The sequence below is a fragment of the Dunckerocampus dactyliophorus genome, chromosome 10 (assembly GCF_027744805.1).
Source record: "Dunckerocampus dactyliophorus isolate RoL2022-P2 chromosome 10, RoL_Ddac_1.1, whole genome shotgun sequence".
NCBI classification, from domain to species: domain Eukaryota; kingdom Metazoa; phylum Chordata; class Actinopteri; order Syngnathiformes; family Syngnathidae; genus Dunckerocampus; species Dunckerocampus dactyliophorus.
The window spans coordinates 6,916,203-6,943,048 of NC_072828.1; the positions used below are offsets into that span (position 1 = coordinate 6,916,203).

At 44.1% G+C, this 26,846-nt stretch overlaps 1 protein-coding gene across 2 annotated transcripts; it reads right to left on the reverse strand.

Moving 5' to 3' along the window:
* Window positions 1–7,796: 7,796 nt before the first annotated feature.
* espnla (espin like a) lies at window positions 7,797–26,824 on the reverse strand. Of its 2 annotated transcripts, none has more exons than XM_054790856.1 (11): window positions 26,409–26,824; window positions 24,105–24,291; window positions 23,850–24,032; window positions 23,564–23,767; window positions 14,953–15,060; window positions 14,750–14,882; window positions 14,526–14,680; window positions 14,287–14,451; window positions 11,824–12,749; window positions 8,168–9,859; window positions 7,797–7,995 (listed from the first exon to the last, which is right to left on the reverse strand). In XM_054790856.1, the coding sequence occupies exons 1-10, from the start codon at window positions 26,615–26,617 to the stop codon at window positions 9,328–9,330; spliced, it is 2,802 nt and encodes a 933-aa protein (XP_054646831.1). In that variant the 5' UTR covers window positions 26,618–26,824; the 3' UTR covers window positions 7,797–7,995; window positions 8,168–9,327. The 2 variants fall into 2 exon arrangements, with proteins under 2 accessions (XP_054646831.1, XP_054646832.1); XM_054790857.1 differs by having other exon boundaries at window positions 23,636–23,767; window positions 26,409–26,823.
* Between the last annotated feature and the right edge of the window lie 22 nt (window positions 26,825–26,846).

Genomic DNA, 26,846 nt, shown 5'->3' on the forward strand with positions numbered 1-26,846 from the left:
ACCTGACAACCAAGCCAAAGGCCAGACCGTAACTCCAATTCCATCTGTTCTATTGAATACCTTTCATTATCATTCATTGGTCGGGAGAACCCGTACATGTTATGCTTTACATGTGTTTCATAAGTGTGTGAGGCAGATTTAGGGCATAAACCTGCATTATGCGTCAATGCATTTAGCTTGTAAGCATCCTTCGTTGTGAGCAAACAATGGCAATTAAAGAAAGAATCTAACCTGATAATGACAACAGTTCTGTACGGCATCATCCAGACTTGATTCAAAGTGTCAAAAATAGACATTTACTCACCTTTTTTCCCTGTTCATGTGTGGTCTGTAAAGGTAACCCCCACAAATAGCAGGCAACGACTCTAATTAATCCTGACTATCATTCATAATCATTCATAATATTACTATTATATTATTGTAATACTTCCGTGGTACTTATTTGTTCCTTCATCTATCTATAATCTCTTTATTTATTTATCTTCATGTAATTTATTTTTCAATGTATTTGTGTCATTATTATTTTGCTATTTCCCTTGATTCGTGTAATTATTATTTTTCTCTCCCAACGTGATTTTTATGTCAATTAAACTTGATTTCATGTTCTTTAAGCATGTTTTGATGCCACTGAGCACAACGGCCCATATATAACTTTTCTGCAGCTTTTGTGGTTTCTCAACGGGAGACACGCAATTACTTATTATTTCAGTCTTTTAAAATATTATTCTGTCCATTTGCAGCCCACGGCTGTTTTTTACTGGCCTGCAGCACATTCTAAAAATATAATTTAACAAGAAAACTTTTATTTCTTTTTTTTTAATATTGTTGTAAATTCTTGTAAAATCTGCAATTTTACAAGAGTAAAGCCAAAATATTAAGAGGAAAAAGTTGTAATCTAACATGACAAATCGTATTTTTACAAGAATAATGCAATTTTATGAGGAAAAATCACATAATTTTAGTAGCATAAAGTTGAAATATTAAAGAAAAAAGAAGCTTTTTTGTAAAAGTCGTAATATTATGACAGACAAACAAAACAACAAAATATTAGGGGAATAAAGTCATAATATTGTGAAACAAAAATTTACGAAGATTAACTACGAAGAAAGTTGAAATATTTGAAAAATTGAAAAAACCCTTCTTAGCATATCTACATGTGTTGCATTACAAAATATCCAAGTTGCCCTTGCATCCTTTGATGTTTCTCTATGTGTCCCTCGCTGGAAAAAACGTGGACACCCCTGGTTTACATGGTCTATATTAATATTTAATGTATGTATGTAACTATTATCTAACTTAATTACACTGATTACACTGTAATCCCTGAAGGTTAAGTCAATAGTTATTTAGTAGTTTAATTGTAATTGTCTTCATTTTCATACAAGTTCAAAATGGCAGCAGCTTGATGTATACTACCAGTCAAAATTTTGGACACTTTCTCATACGATAAGATGACAAGGCATCTTCAAACCTTTGACCTGTGTTGTGTCATTCTGTATAAGTTTAGGGCTCAAACACTCATCTACCCATCCATCCATCCATTTTCTTCCACTTATTCGGGTCCGGGTCGCAGGGGCAGCAATCTAAGTAGGGAAGTCCAGACTTCCCGGTCCCCGGCCAGCTCTTCCAGATCCACAGGGAGGACACCAAGGCGTTCCCAGCCCAGCAGTGAGACATAATCCCCCCAGTGTGTCCTAGGTTTGCCCCGGGGCCTTCTTCCGGCTGGGCATGCCCGGAACACCTCACCAGGGAGGCGTCTGGGAGGCATCTAGACTAGATGCCTGAGCCACCTCAACTGGCTCCTCTTGATATGAAGGGGTCCGGTACAGCGGCCGCATTACTGCAGACGCTGCGCCGATCTGCCCATCGACCTCACACGCCAACCTTCCCTCATTCGTGAACAAGACCCAGAGATATTTGAACTCCTCCACCTGGGGCAGGACCTCATTCCCGACCAGAAGGCTGCAATCCACCCTTTCCCAACTGAGACCCATGGCCTCGGATTCGAAGGTGCTGAGTCTCATCCCACAAGTTTCACACTCAGCTGCAAACCACCCCAGTAAACGCTGAAGGTCACAGCCCGATGAGGCCATCAGGACCACATCGTCTGCGAATAGCAGAGACGAGATCCTAAGGCCCCCAAACTGGACTCCCCCGACGCCATGGCTGCGCCTAGAATTTCTGTCTATGAAAATTACAAACAGAATCGGTGACAAAGGGCAGAGTTGGCGGAGGCCAACATTCACCGTAAACAGGCTCAACTTACTGCGGGCAATGCGAACCAGGCTCCTGCTCTGGTCGTACAAGGACTGAATGGCACGTAGTAGCGCGCCACCAATCCCGTACTCCCGGAGCACCCCCCCACAGGACACCATGAGGGACACGGTTGAATGTCTTTTCCAAGTCAACAAAGCACATGTAGACCAGCTGGGCAAACTCCCATGTACCCTCCAGTATCCTGGTCCAATGGTACGTGACCAGGACGAAAACCACATTGCACCTCCTGTAGCCAAAGTTCGACTAATGGTCGTACCCTTCTCTCCAGCACCCTGGACTTTCCCAGGGAGGCTGAGGTGTGTGATCCCCCTATAGTTGGAACACACCCTCCGGTCAGCCTTCTTGAAAAGGTGGACCACCACTCCGGTCTGCCAATCCACAGGTACTTTTCCCGACTTCCACGCAATGTTGAAGAGATGTGTCAGCCAAGACAAACCCTCAAAAGAATTCTGAGGAATTCAGGGTGAAACTTGTCCAGCCCGGAACTTTGCCACTGGGGAGCTTTTTGACTACCCCAGATACCTCAGCCACGGTGATGGACTGTCCGTGTCCTCGGACTCTGCTTTCTCTATGGAAGATATGTCAGTGGGATTGAGAATGGCCTCAATGCATTCTTTCCACCATCCAACGGACAGTTTGCCAGAACCTCTTTGAGGCCAACTAAAAGTCGTGCTCCATGGCCTCACCGAACTCCTCCCACAGCCCAGTTTTTGCCTCGACCACCGCCAAAGTCGCATGCTGCTTGGCCCGCCAGTACCTGTTAGCTGTTTCAGGAGTCCCACAAGCCATCCATGCTCGATAGGACTCCTTCTTCAGCTTGATCGTTGCCCTGACCTCTGGTGTCCACCACCGGGTACGGGACTTGCTGCCACGACTGGCACCGACCACCTTGTGGCCGCAGCTCCAATCAGCAGTGGAGGCATGGAACACGGCCCATTCGGACTCAATATCCTCGTCCTGCAGGCGAAGCTCTGCCAGAGGTGAGAGTTGAAGACTCGACAAACAGGAGACTCTGCCAGATGTTCCCAGCACACCCTCACAACATATTTGGGTCTCCCAGGTCTGTCCGGCACCCCGCCATCTGCCAAGTGCACTTGTGGACATCCTTATGTTCGAACATGGTGTTTGTTATGAACAAACTGTGGTTTACACAGAAGTCAAATAACATCAAACCGCACGAGTTAAGATCGGAGAGGCCGTTCCTCCCAATCACGCCCCTCCAGGTCACACTGTCAATAGATTAGATCAATTTATTAATAAGAGTGAATTCCTTGCAGACAGCCAATACGGATACAGGACTAACATTTCAACATCAATAGCAGGAACCAAAATAACCCAGGAAATGATCAACGCTAGACCGCAAAGAGGGCGCAATTGATACAATTAACCACAATATCTTAATTAGTAAACTTGAACGGTATGGTATCATAGGGTCTGTTTTGAACTGAGTAAAAAGCTACTTAGTAAATAGGATGCAATATGTGAAGCTAGGAGAATATACATCTGCCTGCCTAAATATATCTTGTGGCGTACCCCAGGGGTCAATACTAGGACCAAAGCTGTTTAACCTATATATAAATGACATCTGTAAAGTAAAGTGAAGCTGAACCTGAAGCTGGTATTATTTGCAGATGATACTATTGCATTTTGTTTTGGTGGATGCACACATGAGCTAATAAATAAAGTCACAGATGAAATGATCATACAAAAAAAGGGTTTGATAAAAACAGATTATCTGTGAACTTAAGTAAAACTAAAATAATGCTATTTGGTAATAGCAGAAAGGACATTCATACGCAAATACAAATAGATGGCGTGGACATTGACAGGGTGAGCCAAAATAAATTTCTATGTGTTGCAATAGACGACAAAATGAGTTAGAGACACCACATTAAGAATATACAACATTAAGTGGAAAGAAACACTTCAATAGGGAATAAAGCTAAATTCGACCTGAACCAAAAATCACTCCATACTCTCTATTGTTATCCGGTATTGCTATATTTAACTTATTGTGTGGAGATATGGGCAAATAATTATACAAGTACACTCCACTCGCTAAGCGTGCTACAAAAAAGAGCAGTTAAACCCTTTATTTCTAAAATCACAATGATTAAAATGAGCTGATCTGGTAAACTTCCAAACAGCTAAAATTATGCACAAAGCAAACAATAACCTGCTACCCAAAAACGTGATACAATTCATCTCAACAAGAGAGGAGAAATATGACTTTAGGGAAAAACTACATTTAAAACACTTATAAGCATGAACAACGCAAAAAACATTCAGTATATCAGTATGTGGGATCAAGTTGTGGGACTGATTGAGTGAAGAACTCAAGCACTAAAATGAGCCATTTTAAGAAGCAGCACAAGCAGTTGATGTTTACAAAGTGCAAGGAAGAAGAATCAAGAGCCAAAGAAGAATTATCAGTGCGATGCTAATTCAAATGACAACTGTAACACTTTTCATTTCTTATCACTACTGGAAAATGACATTGTTTGTATTCATTCATGATCCAACTGTGTCACTGTCACCTGCTTTATTATATATATATAATTATATATATATTATATATATAATTATATATATTATTAGTATTTATTATGATATTATGATTGCTATATAAATTATTTATGGTGAAAAAACCTTGCCAATTATATTACCACATTGTTACATTCCCTCATCATTTGCCTGTGTATTAACTGGAAAAGACTGTACTTGTAATACAGGAAGAGAATAAATGTACTGCATTTGATGAAAGACCACACCAGCTCGCCGCTCGCCGAGGAGTTTGGCCAAGGTGAGTCCGACTATGTCTAATCGGAATGTTCCAGCCTTTTGCACATGTTGGGGCTCCTTCCACGCCAGTGACATTCCATGTCCCAAGAACCAGATTTGGCCGACGAAGACCAGGTCGAGGGGGGAAGATCCCGTGTGGCTTCTTCGGACTGGGCCTGGCTGAGCCGAATGGGTGAAGGCCCGACCACCAGGTGCTCGCCTGCGAGCCCCTCCCCGGGCTTGGCTCCAGGTTGAGGACCCGGTGTCCCACATCTGGGCGAGGTGCGGCCCCTTCTCTTGTTTTTTTTTTTCATAGGGTCTTCTGAATCACTCTTGGTTTGGCCCGTCACCTACGACCTGTTTGCTTTGAGAAACGCTACCACGGGCATATAGTCCCAGGCAATATAGCTCCTAGAACCACCGGGGCACTCAAACCCCTCCACCACAATAAGGTGGTGATTCAGAGGTCTCAAACACAAAATAGAAAAAAAGCTGACAAAGTGTTGCTCCAAAGCATGTCTGAGACCGACAGTAATGAAAGTTTTCCTGTCATAAAACAGAAAGAACACAAACAGACTCACCGGGGATGCGGCGAGAAAGAACGGCGGCTCATCGTGCAGCACAAGACTGTTGTTTGCAGCAACATGGAGGAGAAGGGAAGCTTGTGCCAAGTCACTGGGACGCTCATCGGGTTATTTTTGGGGGGCTCTGAACGTGACGCCACAGTGTAGTCAGATTCCAAACAACCTGCAGCTGCTGTGACACACGCACACACACGCACACACACAGGCCAGCTCATATGACCAAGTTTCACCTCTTTAGTCATGAACAAAACGAGAGACGTGAGCTTGTTTGTCGGTGTGCACATGTAGTGTGAAGTGATTTATTGTGTTGACCATTAAAGCATTAGCAAGCCCTTAAAAAGCTAAGTACATAAACAGGTGAGCACACTGCTGACTGGCTCGTATCTACAAAATACTGCATGAACCCAATATGATCTTTTTTATGAAATATATTACATTTTATTAGTATGATTACACACTGACATGAACTGCAACTCCCAAAACAAAAACACGACAAACAGTCACAGACGACCACTATGTATGCCACTGGGTATGCTCCACTTGTTTATGATATTGTATATGTACTGTATGTGTAGCATACAACAGAGGTCCCTCGTTTATCACAGTTAATTGGTTCCAGACCCAACCGTGTTAAGTAAATTTCCAAGATGTAGAATTCCTCATTTACAAACGGAATATTTTTGCAGTTGGAGCATAGAAAACAACCTTCTAAATGCAGTTTTAAAAATAATTAGAGCCCTCTAGATATGAAATAACACCCCTATAATCACCTTTACACTCCTATTACTAGGGCCCCCAGAAATCCGTTTTATTTTTTTCTGAATTCCGTTTTTTCTTAACACTTATTTTATCACCATAAAGTGTGTGTTTTTTGTTTTCAGTGAATAAAATAACAGTTAAATAAATGCAAAAATCCTTATATCATCGGACCATTTTGCGCAGTATTTCAGAAACGGCTGTAACTTTTCATTGCTACAAAATCCACAGCAAACGATCATATCCATGCTTGTGGTTAAAGAAGACGTAGTTGCAGATGCAATTGTAATAGCTTTATTAATGTAAGCAACCCTTATTTTATTACCACCATAGGACAGGATGTGTGTCGCTCTTATTTTGAAGACCGGAAGTGTGATTTGTGTTGTTACTGTTGCTAAGCAAGACAGCTTTCCAAATACCTCTTCTGTCTGTTGTCCCCATTTAACACACAACTTGCGGCCAACCTAAAACGCTGGGTTACATTAACAAGCACTAAAGCACAACTCATACAGCCGCATTAGCATGCGCCGCTAAACTAAGCTAACCTAGCTAGCTTACACTAGCTATTGCTCTACGCAAGCTCATGCTCACTGTCAGTGACAAGTAAGAATTTCAAAGTTTTTTGCCGATGATTCTGGTGGTCGCCTCGACGTGTTTAGCTCAGGAGGGGGCTGGTTAGTGTTTGTGAGGACACGCCGCGGCGAATGAGGAGGAAATATTTCCCCACACTAATGTGCCTTTTTCTCACGGTTACGGCATTTCATTCACACTGTCAATTTCTGAGATTCCACATTTAACAGTAGATTACGTTTTTATTGGACAATTCCGTGATTCCGTCCGTTAATGCAGAAATAAGAGGGCCCTATTTCCCAATATAGTAGAGATAATAAGACAACATAAGATATTTAAGACATAAATAAACATGTGTGTTGCTGTAAATGGATGGAATTGGATCCGCACTGTAGCCTTTAGCCTTGTCATCAGGCTAGCACTAGAGGCCAGTAGGCTAGAGAAGGCCTTTCTTCCACACTGCTTGTCTCTTGTAATTCCAGCCTCTCACAGGTTTTAAATGATGAATAAATAAATTCAGGTTTACTCATTAAGCAAGTGTTATACCTGCAGTCACCCAACATCGAGTCCTTGCCAGAGCATGTGGTCCTGCTGGAAAATGTCGCCTCAATTGACTTGTGAGACATCGCCCTCTGCTGGCTTCATAGCTGCAGCACATTTTTCCCTGCAGACAGCGCCATCAATCCACTGTCTTTTTTATCACTAAAAATTAGTAGCACCATCACTAACATGGGGTATATTTTACCCGATATAATATCCTGGATAATATACAGTTTTCATCAATTTATATGAAAGTACAACACTGTATGCCAAATTGTAGTACTCTTCTTTAATTTCCCGATATACAATATCACATACAATATTTTAAAAAGGCACCCTTTAAAAAGGAAGCAAAATTTGTGAAAAATCAGGTAATCCTTAACGAGAAATTTCCAAACCAAAAAAATAATATTGGAGCTGTGAACTTGTTCTTCGGTCCACCCATTCCTGGGACATGTGAGCTTCGTCTGGTGAAGGCACAGTCTTCCTGCATCAACCGTGGGAGAGATAGAAACAAAATGGCATTTTTTGAGAGGGGAAAACTGACCAAATTTTTTGACTATATGAATTTCCTTGGAAATGACTATTAAGTGATATTTATTCATAGTCGTTATACTAATTAAGGATTGCATGCAAATTCTGGGACAACTCTAACTTACCTTATACCTTACATGCAGTCGGAATAGGCAGGGTAGTAATGGCGAGCACACACTGGTCGACGGCAGACATGACATCTGTGTTGTGTCTTCCTGTCCGAGCCTGTGGCACTCAGCACACCTCACTAAGGGACCTCCGCTGTCTGCTGCCACTGGTCCAACCTCGCCCACAGGAGTGCCAGGTGTGGGGATGTCGCACTCGCTGTAGATGAGGATTATGAGCTGACGTGACAGACGTGAAGAGGGGAGCCTCTGCTCTGCCCGTGGCTTAATGAGTGCCATTGCCAAAGCGTGCATATACTGCCTCCTCTTCATTTGTGTGTCATCATGCCACGTAGCACACACTGAGGTCACCTCTTGGTTTTTCGGCGCACATCTGGTCCAAAGTATCAACACCTCTCTTCGTTTGATTGTAAAACTCAATCACCTCAGGCTTGTGAATGGGTCCAATACTTGGTTGTGTGTGCATGGATGACAAGAGTAGGACAAGCTTCTTTTTTGAAGCTGCGTCACGGAGGAAGGACACCAGAGTTAGTTATTTGGTGCAAAGAGCACCAAATAGCCTGATTTAAACACACTAACACTAACATCAGGTAAATCCACCTGTAAAATATGTTACTCTCTATCACTAACGTCGAGTGAAAATCACCCAAACGCATGCCTCTTGAAAAAAACATAGATGGGAGGAGGGAAACAAACATAGCATGAATGACAGGAGTGAGCAGCCTGAAGATACCCAAGCACCCATGCAACTCAGACAGCAGCAACACCATGAAAATCACATGGCAAGAATTGTGTGGGTGTAAATCACCCGACATAAGTGCTCTAGGGTTAAGGTACCATAAAAAACTGAAAAAGTTCCAATTTAAAGCAGCTACTGTAATGACAAATGCGTGAATAAATGGGGGTGCGAATGCCGAACCGCGAATAGGCGGCGATCTACTGACTACAAAACAATCAGTGGAACTGAATCTATCAATCTTTGAATCTATGAGCCATAATTTCATCGAAATTGAAGAAAGTGATATCATTTTTGGCCCACGTTGATATCTCTGCTGCTGTTACAAAAACATGAAACTTGAACGTGATCTAAACAAACATGGCCGACTATGTAGTCAATGTGACCCCCGCTCTGACACAGTTATCAAAACCCAAGCAACCAGCTACTCAAAATCAAAAATCTCCGCCTCCTTCTCCTTCCAAAAAGCGAAGCTCCGGTCGATGTATTGGCATATCTCCTCGTTGCTGAAACAGGAGATGTCGGTTCCGGTGTAGAGCGATCCCTCATCCGGCGTGGGCGTCTGTACGATGACTTTCGGGAGCGACGTCATCTCTGGAAGGCGGCCTGTCTCCGCCTCCGCCGAGGCCTCGGGCGCACTTGTCACGTTGCCAAAGAACTTGACTTTCAGGTCCTCGAAGCCATCCTTCCACTGGCGGTTGCCGGCCTCGATGTCCTCGATGACGGCCTTGTGGAAGTCCCTCACCAGCTCCCAGGGGAAGCTGCCGACGTGGTCGAACACCTCGAAGCACAGCAGGTGTCTCATCTTGCGCTCGTCCACCGGCAGCTCCAGCTCCAAGATGTGGAAGTAGCCCAGCATGAAGAGGTCGAGGGTCAGCTTATCGTACTCCAAGGGCACGCCGTCCACACGGGGAAGGAACTGCTCCGGGGAGTAGAGGACTTGCTGCCTGTGGAGCCTAAAAAAAGAACACTGTCGGCTCAGGCTAATGCTGCAACATTAAAAGTCCTTTTTGATGCAACGGTGACTTTTTAATGAAGTTCTAACAGTAATATGTATCCAAATCTGATATAAATGTATCATCTCCCCAACTAGTTTGCGCCAAGAGGCGCTCAAACGCTCACTTTTGAGGTTTCGCCTTTTCTTGGCGTCATGACAGAAAAACCCCAGCACTTGGGCGTATACGCAAAAAAGGGGCTTCACTACACATATTAAAATAGAGCTTTGCCAACTAGCCGTCAGTTCGCTACAGCCGTGGCAGCTGTAAGTTTGACAGTTTAGTTTTTCTTCAGTGAATAGGCTAACCTAGCATGTTGTTAAAATGCTATGCTCCACATAGCTATACTAGTGTTGCTAATGTTTGTGTCATCCTGTCCCACTCCTTAAAGTTACACGGCATCTATTGCGTTGGGTAAGTGCAAACTTAAAATGTACATGTCAGAAGTGGTTCAAGTACACAATAGCGCTTCCTGGAGACACACACTCTGTTGGAAACATACACTCTTCCGCTTATCCGAGGTCACGGCGCGGGGGCAGCAGCCTAAGCAGGGAAGCCCAGACTTCCCTCTCCCCAGCCACTTTGTCCAGCTCCCCCCGGCGGATCCAGAGGCGTTCCCAGGCCAGTTGAGAGACATGGTCTCTCCAACGTGTCCTGGGTCTTTCGCGAGGCCTTTTACCCGTCAGACGTACCCTGAACACCTCTCCAGGGATGCGTCCGGGCGGCATCCTGACCAGATGCCCATGCCACCTCATCTGGCACCTGACACCTCTCTCAATGCAAAGGAGCAGTGGTTCTACTCCGAGTTTTGCACGGATGACAGTTTTGCCTTATCTCTAAGGGAGAGCCCAGCCACCCTAAGGAGAAAACTCATTTCAGCCGCTTGTACCCGCGATCTTGTCCTTTCTACCCAAAGCTTATGACCTTAGGTGAGGGTAGGAACGTCGATAGACCCGTAAATTGGGAGCTATTCCTCTCGGCTCGGCTCCCTCTTCACCACAAAGGGCCGATGCAGAGTCCGCATCACTGCAGACGCTGTACCAATCCGCCTACCAGTAGCTGGATTACTACCATCCTTCCCTCACTCAAGCCCCTGAGGTACTTGAAGCAGGATCTCAAACCCGACCCGGAGGTGGCACTCCAACCTTTTCCGGGTGAGAACCATGGACTTGGAGGTGCTGATTGTCATCCCAGCCGCTTCACACTCGGCTGTGAGCCGTTCCAGTGAGAGTTGGAAATCAGGGCTCGATGAAGCCAGCAGGACCACATCATCTGCAAAAAGCAGAGACCCAATCCTACAGTCACCAAACCGGATCTCCTCAACACTCTAGCTGTGCCTAGAAGTTCTGTCCATAAAAGTAATGAACTGAATCGGTGACAAAGGGCAGCCCTGGCGGAGTCCAACCCTCTGGAAACGAGCCCAACTTATTGCTGGCAATGCAGACCAAGCTTTGAAACCGGTCATACAGGGAGCAAATGTCTGAATTAGGTGGTCCGGTACCTCATGGCCCCAGAATCCTCCCCACAAGATTCCTCAAGTAACACGGTCGAATGCCTTCTCCAAGTCCAAAACGCATGTTGACAGGTTGGGCAAACTCCCACGTACCCTCAAGGACCCTGCCGAGAGTGTCAAGTTGGTCCACAGTTCCACGACAAGACAAAAACCACACTGCTCCTTGTGAATCCGAGATTCAACTATGCGGCTGGATGGCTATCTCCCTGCTATTCCTGCGCCTGATGTTTATCTGGTCCATCCACCACTAAACAAAGAAGCAACAAATGGTCACTCCCACCATCCGTTGCTACATTTTACTCCCCGATGGGTCCTTTGAAGCGATGAATTCATTCACTGGTCAACGTGGTGGAAACCGGCTGAGAACATTCAAAAGAAAGAAAGAAAGGAAAGGAAACATTCCCCAGCCTACCGTCGGATCTGCCTTGAAGGAACACTGGAGATCATGTTCCTCCAGTTCCCCAGCATCTTGTTGACGGCACTCCTCTGCTTGAAGAAGTGTCCCAAAGAACTGTTCATCATCTTGGACTGGGCAATGTCCTCGCTTGTCCGGCACTCCGGACCACGTTTGTCATCACCCGTCTCAGAGCCGCCGCTCCCCTTCCTCTCTGCCGCATCCTTGCTCTTGAGCGTCACCGTGTAAGCAGATTTCTTCCAGTGGCCCAGGAAAAGCACGACGATGCGCTCCTTCCTGAGGCTGGTTGTCTCAACAACTCCTGAAACATTCGCCCCCTGGTGCACATCGCTGTTCTGGTCTGGACTGGAGAATTGAGGGGATTTCTCCGACTCACTCGATTCTTGTGGAGTGGAGGTGTTGAACACATTGCTGTCCTCAGGGGAGTTCTGCATCTCAAAATTTGACTTGAGCGTCCTCACAGACACTCCAAACTGTTGCATCTCGTCCTCGATCCTCTCTCGGCGCCCTCTAGTGGAGTCCTGTCTGTCGGGCGTCTGGGAAAAAACGGTGACAAGGTCGGTGTTGGGCATCTTGCAGTAGGGCTGGTCCGTCAGGTTGCTCATGAGCAGCGACATGCTCTTCACGATGCCTGAGATGCGACCACACCACACAGGCAGAGGAACCTGACTGGTGAAGTCTCTGAACTGCGTGTTGACCGTGATGTTGACGATGGGCGCCGGCAGGATGTGGCGGAGCTCGTCGGCCAGTCGGGCCAGCTCCAGCTCGTAGCCCTCACAGTGCCTCTGCATGGCCACGTTGGAGATCTGCTGCTCCAGGTAGATGAGGTCATGCTCCGTCAGAAGCTCGCCAGACGGACCCAAGATGGCATTGTGGGCCTGCGAGTACCTCCAGCTGACTTTGGCGAACCTCTTGCCGTTCTCCTGAAACAAGCACATCCAGTCCTCATATTTCAGGAAGCATTTTTATGACAGCATGTCTTCTCAAGGGACAATACCACACAAAGCACCATGAAAAGCTAAACAACCATGTTTGGAGATACAAATAAACATTCTACTGTCGCTTCTTTTTGTGTTTCACTAACAAGACGGAGCTGCCTGTGAGTGCTTTTAAAGTAGGGGCCCTCTGCTCGTTGAGAAGAGCAATACTTGCTTTCATGTTAGAGCAGGACGTGCAAACTTTTTCCAGCGAGGGCCACATAGTGAAAAATAAAAGGATGCAAGGGCCGCATTATGAATGTTATATGTTGTAAATCAACACACATAGACATGCTAAGAAGTTATATACAGTATATTTCAAGACAAAATACATCTCAGCTTTGTCATATACAGTAGGTGAAAAAGTGGATTATTATTATTACCCCCATTTTTGCTTTAGTTTTGCTTTTTTTCCAGATATTTAATTTTTTTCTTATAATCTTTGTGAATTTTTTTATTGCAATATTATGACTTTATTACCATAATATTATAACTTTTGTCCCCCAAACTGCAAAAAGTACAACTTTATTGTATTTTGTTTATCATTTTTAAAAATGCATTTTTCTTTAATATTTCAACTCTGCTACTAAAATGACATTATGTTTGCTCATAATATTTTATATATTAATATTTTATAAGTTTTTTCTTGTTAGAATATTTTGCCATTATTTTTGTAAAGAATAAGGTTTATTTTTCATTTCTGCTGTTTTCCAACTCTTTCAACTTGGTAGCTATCATTTTATCCCCATAATATTTGGACTTTATTCTCGTAACATTTTCCACAACCTAATAAAATTACAACTTTATTCGCTTTGTTTGTTTTTCATAATTACGGCTTTAAAAAAATGTATTTTCTTTAATACTTCAACTTTATGCTACTAAAATGATGTGATTTTTCCACATAATATTACAATACTATAATATAAGTTGCAAGTTTTGTCACTACTGTAGTTGCATTTTTGAAAAACAGAATCTAGAGGGGTCTGAATACTCATCAATAACAACAACAACAAAGCAACCACAAAGACCCGGTTTGTATGAGGTGTCCTAAGAAGCAAGAGTCACGATGCCAGCTACTGTACGCCGTCGGAAAGCTATTTCCACAGAGTCCCATTATAATGTGTTTATGAGTGAGGGCCGACAGACAGCATCAAATTATTGTAGCGGCCCACAAGTCAAAACACAACCATTATTGTCACTAGTGAGTAGCAAGATAATTGTTTCAAGCGTGGTGGTGGTAGCATCATGATCTAGGGATACATTAGTGCTGCCGGGAGCGGGGAGCTGCGGTTCGCGGAGTGTAAAGATGAATTCCAACATGTACGGTGACAATAGGAAGCACAGGTTAGTCCGTAGTTCAAACACACCTCCAAGATGAATACACTGACTGCTCTAAAGAATATTATTGTATTGTCCCTTGACAAGATAGAATAAAATGGTGGCACCACATGATGTGATGCCTGTGAGGAGTTTTGTGTGTTACCTTCCTCCTCTGGTCCTCCTCGTCCAGCAGCCGGGCCTGCAGCTGCCTCACCATCACCTGCCGCTTCCACTCTGCGATGGGGCGGCCCTTCTCGTCATGGGTGGGCACCAGGTGGTCGATGTCCGCCAGGTTGGCCTGCTCGGTGGGGAGAACCACCATCTTGCTCTACGGGGATCAAACACAGTCGGGGACAAAGCCGAGCATGGACACATAGGAAGGACGCGGTGGCGCATGCTTACGGCTTGGCCGGTGAAGACACCCGTCAGGGACGACTGTTTGAGCGTCATGATGGGCTTCATGTCGCTCAGGAGGCTGGCATCAGGTAGCGCCCTCTTGTCAGCAGAGGATGTCGTGCGACTCCTGGCTGCCTTTGGCTGATTTAAACCTTTAATAACTGACATGCAAAACATCAGCGCCATCTTTTACTCTCTCCTCAGGTTCTGATTCAACAAAAGTCTCGTACCAGATGTTGCGGTTTGAACCTTCTCAATTCTGGGTATGATGCTCTTTTGCGGCTGGGCGGGCGTGGATGGAGAAGAAGGTAAGGGAGGTGGCTGAGGGTATCTTGCTGCTGAGGTCTCCTCACTCTCAGGTTGCTTGAAGTGAGAAGAGGAAACATTTTAGGTTCTTTCGAAGTTTGTGGTGTCATGTGACATGGACATGCACCTTCAAGGTGTCCATGAAGGCGCTCTCGCTGCCGTGGAAACGGACCCGCTTGCTGCGCTGCGACACTTCCTCCGCTGGGATGATGATGGACTTATCAGCACCGGCGGCCTGGAATGATCAATCACGTCCAATGAAATTCCAAGCAGGGATGCTGGCTCGCATCTGTCAGGTTTATTTTGAAGATATGCTCTTCTTGGCTGTTAGAGCAGAGCTGGCCTACACTTTAATGGACTCTCTCTTTGTTCTCGCTCCAGCGCTCCACTAAGTTCTCTGAACAGCAGCCCGGGAGTTTTTGTTCAACATGTTTTATGGACTGGGAGACTTTTTTCCACTGCTGCGACCGATCCTGTGACTCCTGTGTGTTCCCAAGCAACTTCGGGTGCTTCTAATCCGGGGCTTGCCACGGAACACACAAAGTAATTAGTATCTGTGTCGCTCTCAAGTTGCCTTCATGCGCTCGCGTATAAACACACTCAAAGTGTGGCCCAGGGGCTATTTTGAGGCCTGCAGTTGTTTTTCAATGGCCCTCGGCACATTCTAAAAATAAAAAAAACAACAGCAAATATGGAAGAAAAGAGCAGCAATTTTATGATAATAATGTCAAAATATTATGAAATAATAAGAGATAAAAGTTGTCATCAAAAGTGGAAAAAAGTCGAAATTTTACAAGAACAAAACTGTAACATTGTGAAAAAATATATATATTAAAGATTCAAAGATTCAAAGTGTTTATTGTCATGTGCACAGTGAAGAAGCACGTTTCACTGTACAATGAAATTCTTACTTACCAGCATAAAAAAGTAGCATAAGTCTAAGAAAAAAGATTGACAATGATAAAGTTTAACTTATTTGTGGAAAATATGTTTTTAATGGAAAAATGAGGGAAAAATGTGTATTGTAAGGAGAAAAAGTTCATATCACCTGTCACACAAAGCTTCAGATGGAAGCTGCGTTGTTCAGTACGTAGCCCTCGGTGGAAATAGTTTGTGTATCCCTGCTCTAGACAAACATGTCATTTTTTAAAGGACTCCTGTGACACAAAGATGACTTTTTAATGACGTTCTAATGGGAATATGTGCATGAGCTGTTCCATGGATGAAAAACCTCCTTTCTCATGGAAATGATACCACCTCTGACCTGTCCCTAGCCAGATGAGCCCGTCACGCGCATATACCCACCACTTTATATCAAAAAAGGCTTCGCTACACATCTTAAAGTAAGTGTTCTGCCAGGATCCGTCACTCAGCTAGAGACGTGAGAGCTGTAAGTTTGATCAGTTAGGTTTTCTTCAGCTAACCTAGCATGATGTTAAAATGTGAGTGGAATGTTATCACTTTAGCATCACATAGCTATGCTAGTATCGTACAACGTATAATGCTTGTACGATATTCTAAATAAATTCTGTCCCGCACCTTGAAGGGGCCAAATCCTGTTCATTAATTAAAAAATGATATTGGATCCCAGTGGGGCACGATCGTAAGTTTATTATACAGTTGTGTAGAACGTCAGTCTGCAGTGTTCTCCTCTTGGCCGACATGCTCACGTTCCGCAGCCACCGAGGAACTTCTCTGAAGTTTTCTGTTTCTTCAGAATGTCAAATTTTTTTGGTATTTTTCTCCAGCTGCCCAACAATTTAAAAAAACGCTGATTCAGGCTACAGCTCAGTGTAGCAGTGTGAAATAGGACTAAACCTCGGTTTCCGTACATCCCAGTTTTGGTACGATTTGGTTTTCGTAGAAAATTTTGCCTGGGTTTTTGTACAATGCTGCACGTAACAGACTAGTCCGTTTGCCCGGTACAGTATCGTTCCGCACAATCGAGTCCTCAAACAAAGCACCCTACGCATTGCAGACTCCGCATCAACAATAAGTTCCGTCCATTCGTTATTTATTATTCACTATAAAATGTCTTTTTTTGCTCATATTTTCAAGGAGATTAATTGGATTTACACCATTTCTTATGGGAACGTTTCGGTTTTTGTCAAACTTTTTGAACAAATTAATAAAAAATTTTAAGAAACCACTGCACTTGAAATAATGAATTGACATGAAAACATGAACATAAAAAATGATTATCAACGTTGGACAAAAGCTTCAGCAGTGATGGAGGATGCATGGGAGCGTTTAGATGCACTGTCCTCATGTGTTCCTCACATGACCTCATCGCGATCAATCCGACATCAAACACAAAGTGAGCCGGTCGTCGCCACTTCCTCTCACTATGCCGCTCCAGCTTCCCCGAAGTTGTGCAATCCCCAAACAGATAAACAAGAGGAGAAGAGCGAGCAAAAGGGAGGAGGTCCCGCTTCCTGGGTGACCCTTCTCGTAAGAGTTCAACGTCCTCGCAGCTCCAACGGGCCCATCCCTGTGCGTGCTTTTAATTGGACCCAGTGGCAGGGAGGCATTTGGTTTTCATCAACACCACTTCTCAGCTGCAATACACACATATATGCACGCGCACACACACACACACACACACACAAGCCCAGCGCGTCCTTTATCAAAAACCGGATCACTCCAGATCAGGAGCCAAGAGTTCACGACCTCGCTCTGTGCTCTAGTTAACCGTGTCACAAGCCCGCCAGCGTTTTTAACAAACTTGCAGTGCGCGGACGCATTCATAACAACCTGATCAGCCAAATGTTTGCGACATCGCAACGTGGGGGATGTACACACACACACACACACACACACACACACGCTAGGCTGCGGTGTAACTACACATCCCCTCACATGTTCACACACTCGGGTTTCCCGCAGGTCAGGTCAGTGGTGGGAAGCTGAGAAATGGCGGGAACTCCTCATATTTTTACAGGAATGCAAATGACATTTGTGGCAAGACATGCTAGCATTCATGTAATACAGATATCCTCAAAGTTTTATAATCATTAGACAAATGCTCAGTGACTTATGGACAATTAGTTCCTAAGCCATACCCCTTTTGCTTGATGTCCGCCATGTTTTTTAACCAGTCTTGCTCAAATTTGACACTCCTGTGCTTGTCAGTCCCCTACAAGCGTGTACCAAACCCTAAAGTTCCAGTGTAGAGCACATCAGCTGTGTGAGAAATTCCAAGGCAATCCAATTTATGGGGGTGTATTACAGCTCCACCATGTGGTGTACAGTAAAGTCACACATTCTTTTCTCTGTATATTCAGTAATCCTGCGTTTATCCTGGTTAATTGGTTCCAGACCCGACCGTGATAGGTGAATTTCTGTGAAGTAGGATTCCTTATTTTAAATAGAATATTTCTGTATTTAGAGCACAGAAAACATGTTTACAATCTTCTAAATACGCTTTTTAACATGATTACAGCCCTCCAGACATAAAATAACACCCCTATGGTCACCTTTATACTCCTATTACCCAATATAGTAAACATAATAACAGAAAATAAGCCATTTAAGACATAAATAGGAACTGCTGTGTTGCTGTAAGTTCTGGCGTGGACAGGATGTGACATCAGTGTTTCAGAGTTGACTTTTCGTTCGCCATGGGTTACGGCCGCAACGTTGTAGTTAGGGATTATTGTGACTGTTGTGAGATCATTCAAACCGGCACTAAAAGCCTGTTGCCGGAGCTCAAGTCTGGTGCTTGTGTGTCACACCCAACATTATAGTAATACTACTGACACCTAGTGTCCAGTGTCCAGAATACTACATATCATCACATGAATGCGTCTTCTAAATGCGTTACATTTGTATTTTAGTTCATTTAGGCATTCTGATGCTTGAAAATGCTTAATTTAGGAAAAAAATACATACACTTTGCTTAATTATGCTTATTTTTGACTCATAATAGGCCGTATTCACCCATGAAACAGCAAGATTGATCAAGTCATATATTTCTGAAAAAACGTGATCGAGTGAAGCCACAAAATTATTGCACTTTTTATGGTAAAAAATAGAAAGCGGTTTGATGGCGCTATCTACAGGGGGGAAAACAAGTGCTGCAGCTATGAATCCAGTAGAGGGCGCCGCCTCGCACGTCAATTTTGTCAACATTTTCCTCCAGGAAGCTGCCTTCACAAGACATGATGTGTAACTGCACGTTAGTACAACACAATACTGTATATTGTTTGCCTGGAATTGCCTGCACGTTAGTACAATACAGTACTTTATATTGTTTGCCGGGAATTATTCCTTAACATGTAGAACTGCATTTAATGTCTCTAATAACTGTGAGAGTATCAACAATAAGCATTTTTAGGGAACTAATGGGTGCGTCTATTATATGTGGGGGTTTTTTACTATTAAATAACGTAATAACTAGGATCTACTGTGTTTGTCAGGAAAATAATAGCACATGCAAGGCAGCAGAAGTGCATGTTTTAACACATTTTTACACTTTTGTGGGTAAATAAAGAAATATAATTTAAACATCCAGTCATTGGGTTGAACCGCTATACAGTACTACTAATGACCCCAGCACACCATCCCAGGAATCTTAACTCCCCAGGTATGGAGGTAGACTCTCGCCTCTTAAGTAGGTAAACAAGCAAAGCAGCTCATCTGGCAAAAGACCGACCTTGACCTCGTCTTCCGGCCTTCAGCGGTCGAGCATCACTGCGTGTCGAGGAGGCGGCAGCAGCAGCAGCTGTGAGGATGTGCCGGCAGGACGGCACAGCGCTTCTTCAACACCACCGCCAATAAACAATAAAGCCATGGGAGGATGGCGTGAATAATTCAAAGGGCAAAGGATAGGATGGCCGGCAATGTCACTAATGCACCGTCGCACCAACGAAGCGCACGGAGGAGGTATCAGCAGAGGACTTGCTAAAGCCGCTTGAAAAGAGACATTTCATCTCATGACGTTGGCTTTTTCCACTCTGGATCATTGAATGAGGTGGACTCTCAGCTGGAGAGGACCGGTGAAAGACAATGCGACACCGTCACGCTTGAACAGCAAGCACCCATGGCAGCCGTTTTCAGGATTTTATGACTGAACTTGACCACCAATACACTCCTTTCGTGTCACGTGAGGCACGGCCGGCATGGGGAATGAGGACATGAGGCCAGGAAACATTGACAGAATATTTACTTATCTGACGTTTCAAACACCTCCTAGACACAGAAAAGCAGGTGGTGCAGCAACTTCAAACTGCCTACGAGTCCACTCCAGTTTCCTCCCACATTCCAAAAACATGCATGTTAGTTTAAAAGGCGACTCTAAATTGTCCATAGGTATGAATGTGAGTGTGAATGGTTGATTGTCTATATGTGCCCTGCACTTGACTGGCGACCAGTCCAGTGTGTACCCCGCCTCTCGCCCGAAGTCAGCTGGGATAGGCTCCAGCATACCCCCATGAACCTAGTGAGGATAAGCGGCATAGAAGATGGATGGATGGATATTGAAATGCAAGTGATATGTAGTATTCTGGTCACTAGGCAGCAGTAATGACACAAAACATTGAGACAATACATTACCTTAACACTGCACAAAGTCATGAAGTCAGCCATGGCATGTCCAACATGACAGAATGAAAAAAAGTTCTCCCATTCCATTTGGATGTGGTAAGTTTTTGGCTTATTAAGTTTAGAAGAAATACATTTGAGGCTAAATGGTTAGCTCGCTAACTCGCTAGCTTACTAGCTCGCGGCCGCCTCGAGTTCCCTGCAGCATAAGAGTTGAGCAATATGTTGTAAACAAAGAATAATAGGAGTGTAAAGGTGACTATATGGGTGTTATTTCATGTCTGCAGGTCTCTAATAATGTTAAAACCTGTATTTTGAAAGTCATGAACAGGTTTTCTGTGCTTTAATCACGAAAATATTCAATTAAAATTGAATCCTATATCGTGGAAATTAATTTAACGCTTCAGGTCTGGAACCAATTAACCGCTTTGAACGAGGGTCGACGTTTCATGCTTGACAATGCTTAATTTAGGCTAAAAATACGTAACATTTGTGTCATTGGAACCTCGATGTGGAGAGGGACGACTGCATAACAAAATAACTATCAAAGTAACTCATCTTGGGCCGGCCGGCTGTGTTTTCTGTTCATCAGGCTGCAGCTGCTCCTGAATTGCAAAATCAGGCGGGCTGCTTGACAAATTTGACTTGGTTGTTGTTGGAGTCCATCCCACCTTTCCACCTCTGCCTGTTCAACCGAGGTTACTCGACTGACACTGTAGAACCTTTGCTTTCCAGACCATGGAACAGATGTAATTAAAGCACCGCTGCTGCTTTCTTAAGCCCACGTGACCGAGCCTTCCCTGTGCTGGTACCAGGAGTACCTGCTCTCCCGGTCCTTACCAGGCATTGGGTTGCCGCTTCCAGGCATCGGGATGGTGAAAACTTTGAAACCCAACCTTGTGGATCTCATAACAGGCTCGGCCTCGGGGCCTTCCACCTGAGCTGCCCGATAGGGAGAAAACCGATAGGCCCTCAGCCGGCTGGCCAGGGGCTCCAGGCAGCGTTCCGGGGAATTGCCAAAGGGCCGGCGCCTGCGCTAATTAGCCCTCCATTGTTCCGAGGGAGGATTATGTGTGAGGGAAGAGCTCAGCAGCCGCGCCTCGCTGGCTCGCCGTCTTCATCCTCTTCATGTGCGAGTGCTGCACTTCACTGCTGACTTATTCATGGATTCCGTTGGACGCCAGCCGCGGATCATCATGTGTGGCCCGGCTCAGCACCTGCTGACGCTTTGAGGTGCAGCAAGTCTGCTGTCAGCTAACAATTCCCTGATTACTCCGCTGCCCTTTTGATGGACAACAAATCATAAATCCGCAGACAGCACGTCCTCTTGACTCAAACCTCACCTCTAAACTTTGCTTTGTGGAGTTTTTTTCGAGTATTTCTTCCATTAAGACTCCAGCATCACCAAACGTGTCCTCACTCAAGTTACTCTTTTACACCACTAACACTGCTTCACTTCTTTTTACACTTGACTGAGGCAACTCTGCAACACAAATCATCTTTTTAATTACGCTTTTATAAAAAAAAAACATGTAATAACATCAACAGGTTCTGATACTATGGCACCTAGCACTTTAGCACTCAAGCACTTTGTCTCCCCAAATTTGTAGTTCTGTCAAGTGCACATGGTTTTATGCTTATTCTTTTACTGTTTTTATTTAGTCAGTCTTGTCTTCTTTTTTGTATTGTTACTGTACTTTTGGGAACGCCTTGGTGTCCTCCGGGAAGTTTAGACTTCCCTACTGAGACTGCTGCCCCCGTGACCTGGACCCGGACAAGCAGAAGAAAATGGATGGATGGATGGATGGATGGATGGACTCTGTACTTTCAGGGTAGTTGAAAATTAGCCACTAATCTTGCATATTTACATGAAAATGTTAATTAATATGCACTGTGTCTTTCTGTCTTATATAAGCCAATTTCCACAGTGTAGGATTGCTTATTTATAAATTAAATATCTTTGTAGTTAAGAGCATAGAAAACCTGTTTACAACCTTCCAAATACAGTTTTTAACATTATCAGAGCCCTCCAGACATAAAACAACACCCCTATAGTCTCCTTTACACTCCTATTACCCAATAAAGTAGACATAATAAGAGAAAATAAGACACTTAAGACATAAATAAGACTCACACATGTTAGCATCTTTGGGATTATTGTGCCTGTTGTCCTGCAATAAAAGGGTGGTGTCCTGGTGATCAAGTCTGGTGCTTGTGTGTCTCACCCAACATTACAGTAACATCACTGACACCTAGTGAGCATCGTAGAATATTTCATATCGTCACAACGCTTTTGAATGCATCGTCTAAATGCCTTATACAGCAATCCCTCGCCACATTACGCGTAAAATTTCGTTGCTTCACTTTATCACAGTTTTTCACAGTCATGCTGTTTCTTGGTTTAATACGGCCAATTATTAAATAAAAATTAAGCATTGTCCAGCATAAATATTGCTAAGTGAAATTAAATGCATGCTTAATTTCGCCCAAAAAAAGGGAAATTTGCTTAAATATGCTTTTTTTTTTTTTACCATAAAACAGCAGGATTTATTGATTAATATATTTTTGATAAACCGTGATAGAGTGAAGCCGCAAAATTCCAAGTGAGGGATTACTGTACTCATCTTTAAAGCTGACGGGTGTAACAGTATTCGCAATCCGATTTTTTTGGTGTGAAACTTTCAGCTCAGTACAGAGGTGTACGGAGTTCCTACACAGTACACCTAAAAGTGAAGGACAGGAAGTGTGCATTCAAAGGGACTAAAAGGGGAGGCATTTGGTAGGGAAGCACAGATTCAGGCGAATGAAAGCAGTGCAGTCCAGACCTTGGCTAGCAGGAGTCATGGCTAGCGACAGTGCCAAGGAGAATCCAGAGTTTGAAAACCCTCTTCCATTTTTAAAGTCTCCTGTTTGAGTGGATTATTTGTATTGTTTGTGGGGTTTTGTGTTTAACAAGCGCATTTCTATGAGGGTTGAGTTTGTGCAAGTCACGCAATCATGCGCTAACGCATTCCAGTTAGGTTTTTTTTTTTTTTTTTTGCATGAGAAGCTTTAAAAAGTGCTGTCACTGTCTCTTCTTCTCACACACACACTTTCATTTTCAGGAAAACGAGAGCAAATGAGAGTGACCTCAGTGACATTTCGTGTCACAAATGAAAGAAAACGAGTGGCTTAGCTTTCCAGATGTTTGCTCTTACCTCCCCCAAACACGGCAAAGACCACAGATGCTCGGAGGAGCGGAAGAAAAAAAACACAGCAGGTGTTCTTACGTTGTTCTCCATTGCACGCAGGTATCTGGCGCACTCATGGTGGCCGTTATACTCGGCCAGGTCGGCCGCCGTGAGTCCATCAATATCTCTGTCGGCGGGCTCGGGGTGGCGGGCCAGTATGCTTTTACAGCACTGACAGGGCACAAATATGCACGTGTGATTTTCAGCTGCACTTTAGTTTACTTTCAATTAAAATAACAATACCAAAGACAACCTCCAGCTCTCCGTTCTCTGCCGCATCATGCAGGGGCGTCCCGCCCCAGTAATCCTTCATGACCATCGCCTCGGCTTCAAGCAGCCGCTCCAAGACACGAGAGTGCCCCCTGCTGGCGGCAAAGTGCAGGGCGGTGGCTCCTTCTACGTCCTGGCAGGACAGGCTGATGTCCGTGTGGCTCACCTGTACAAGGAAACAAGCAGCTCATCCGGGTGAAGGCTTAAGCGGGAACATGGAGGAAGGACGTCCGCTCACCAGCCACGCCACCACGTCTTCGTGGCCCATGTGCGCAGCGGCGTGCAGGCAGCTCATGCCGTCGTAGGCCCTCACGTGCACGTCAGCGCCACAGTACTTCACCAGGTGTTCCACCATGCGCACGTGTCCCTCCTGGCAGGCCAGGTAGAGCGGGCTGGCGCCGGTGGACATCTGGTGGTTCACGCACCTGCAGTCCCTTTCACGGTTATAACGTGTCCTATAGACCAGCGATTCCCAACCACCGTGCCGTGGCGCACCATCAGGTGTGCAATTTCACATGAGCAGCCCCAAAATCATTTATTTACTACAAATAATCTTTGTTCCGCAACAGCAGGGGTGTCGAAACTGAAATAAAATGAGATGGGAAATTGGAAAACTAGACCAATAAAGGCCCAATGTACAGAGAAAAGGCTGAAATGTTGATACTAACAACTAATGATAACACAAACTTTTTTTTAGCTTTTTTACAACCATAAACCAATAAATAAATCCATCCATCCATCCATTTTCTATACCGCTTCTCCTCATTAGGGTCACGGGGGCATGCTGGAGCCTATCCCAGCTGACTTCGGGCGACAGGCGAGGTACACCCTGGACTGGTCACCAGCCAATGGCAGCGCACATATAGACAAACAAGCATTCACACTCACATTCATACCTATGGACAATTTAGAGTCTCCAATTAACCTAACATGCATGTTTTTGGAATGTGGGAGGAAACCGAAGTACCCGGAGAAAACCCACGCACACACGGGGAGAACATGCAAACTCCACACAGAAATGCCCAAGGGAGAATCGAATCCAGGTCTTCCCGATCTCCAGACTGTTACTGTGTTGGCCAACGTGCTAGACCACAATGCGGCATAAATAAATAAAAATAAATAAAAAATAAATAAAAACATATATAAATATGAAAGTATCCCCCCCATATCCTTTGAATTTTCAGTATGTGCTCATGTATGCCAGCGACATACAGTATAGTGATCGGCACAACAATTCAATGTCTTCCACTAGAGGGCAGGAGGTACACAAATAACCTCACCTGTTGCCGTTGATACATTTTTGCTTGGAGTGTTGTGAGATTTTTCAAACATATACATATAAACATTCCAAAAACATGCATGTTAGGTTAATTGGAGACTCTAAATTGTCCATAGGTATGAATGTGAGTGTGAATGGTTGTTTGTCTATATGTGCCCTGCCATTGGCTGGCGACCAGTCCAGGGTGTACCCCGCCTCTCGCCCGAAGTCAGCTGGGATAGGCTCCAGCATACCCCTGCGACCCGAATGAGGAGAAGCGGCATAGAAGATGGATGGATGGATAGACATATAAACAGCATAAAAGCTGGGAAACATTGCTATAGAAGGTAGACTTGGATACACTTTAGAGTAGTCAGTGTACAGCTTGTATAGCAGTATAGATTTACTATCCACTGAAAAAGAGACAGAACACAGCCATTGATGTTAAAGTAGCTGACAGTACGAGTGAGTCGCAAGATAACTGTATCTTTGTCTACAGTCGAGCAAGGTGGTGCACGAGTGCTGCCGGCACTGGTGGAGCTGTGGCTCATTGAGGGGAACGATGAATTCCAGCTTGTACTGTGGCATTGTGTAGCACAGAAGCATACAAGCTTTGTCCTCTTAGGGCCACATGCTAAAAAATGAAAGGATGCACTTTGGTATTTTGTATGTATGCTAAGAAGAACTTCAGTCTTTAATCTTTTTGCCCATCTTTGCTGTTGTTTTTTTTTTAATTTTCAAATCAAATTTATGCTACTATTTTTCTCATTAGTTTACAACTTTTTGTCTTAATATTTTGACTTTATTCCTGTAAAATTACTGCAGATTTTTCATTTTTTAAATTTTGAAAATATTTCCAATTTCTTCTTAAATAATTTTCATAAATTTTCTTCTTGTGATATTATGACTTCAGTCCCATAAAATTTAATGTTATTCTCATATTATATTTTTTTTCTTTCTTTCTTCTTTTTTTCTTTGTTATTTTGTTTCTCATTACCTTTTTTTTAAAAAAAAAAAAAAAAAAAAAAAACTTTTTTCCCTTTCATTTTTCATTTTTTTCCCTCATAATATTGCATTATTCTGGTAAAATTACTTTAAAAGATATTCTTTCCCAATTTACTTGTTATCTTAATATTTTAACTTTTTTCTTTTTTTAATTCCTTTTTACTGTTAAATGATATTTTTTAGAATGTGCCGCACACTGCACTTTGGACACCCCTGGTGTAGCAGATGTCAGTTTTGCATGTTCAGAGGTCAATTTGCAAAAATGAAAGCTGGGCTCACCGTGGCGTCTGCTGAACAAGCAGCATCAAAGACCCGAGGTCGCCACTGACTGCAGCGTAGTGAGCAGCCAGAGCCCCGCACTTGGTTTCCACCTCCGCTGTCCCCTTGACGGACAGGAGCCACGTGACCACCTCCACGCAACCAAAGCGGGCCGCAAGGTGGAGCGCCGTGGCGCCGGCAGCATCTCGGTCCTCCGAACATCCAGACATGCAGGAAGAAACGTGTAAAGTTTCAGAAACTCACATTGCAGCATCGGGTGCATTTGTTTTGTCGGAAGAGACCACAACTGTAGCGTCTGGTGGTCTCTTTCAACAATCCATCATAAAATGTTTTGGTGTCCTTTTTGAGAAACAAAAGTGCCGGTTGGACCTCCGTGGACATCTGGACCTTGTTAGACCTGCTGCAGCACACTAATGGACAGTACACTGTACAGTACAC

Bases quoted from the DNA above. Each gene is read 5' to 3' on its own strand.
- espnla (XM_054790856.1), bottom strand. From the start codon at position 26,617: ATGTCTGGATGTTCGGAGGACCGAGATGCTGCCGGCGCCACGGCGCTC. The intron at 15,061-23,563 runs GTAAGAGCAAAC...TGATCATTCCAG, and splicing joins CTTTGCCGTGTTTGGGGGAG to GCCGCCGGTGCTGATAAGTC. The intron at 12,750-14,286 runs GTAACACACAAA...TGCTTGTTTCAG, and splicing joins AGGAGGACCAGAGGAGGAAG to GAGAACGGCAAGAGGTTCGC.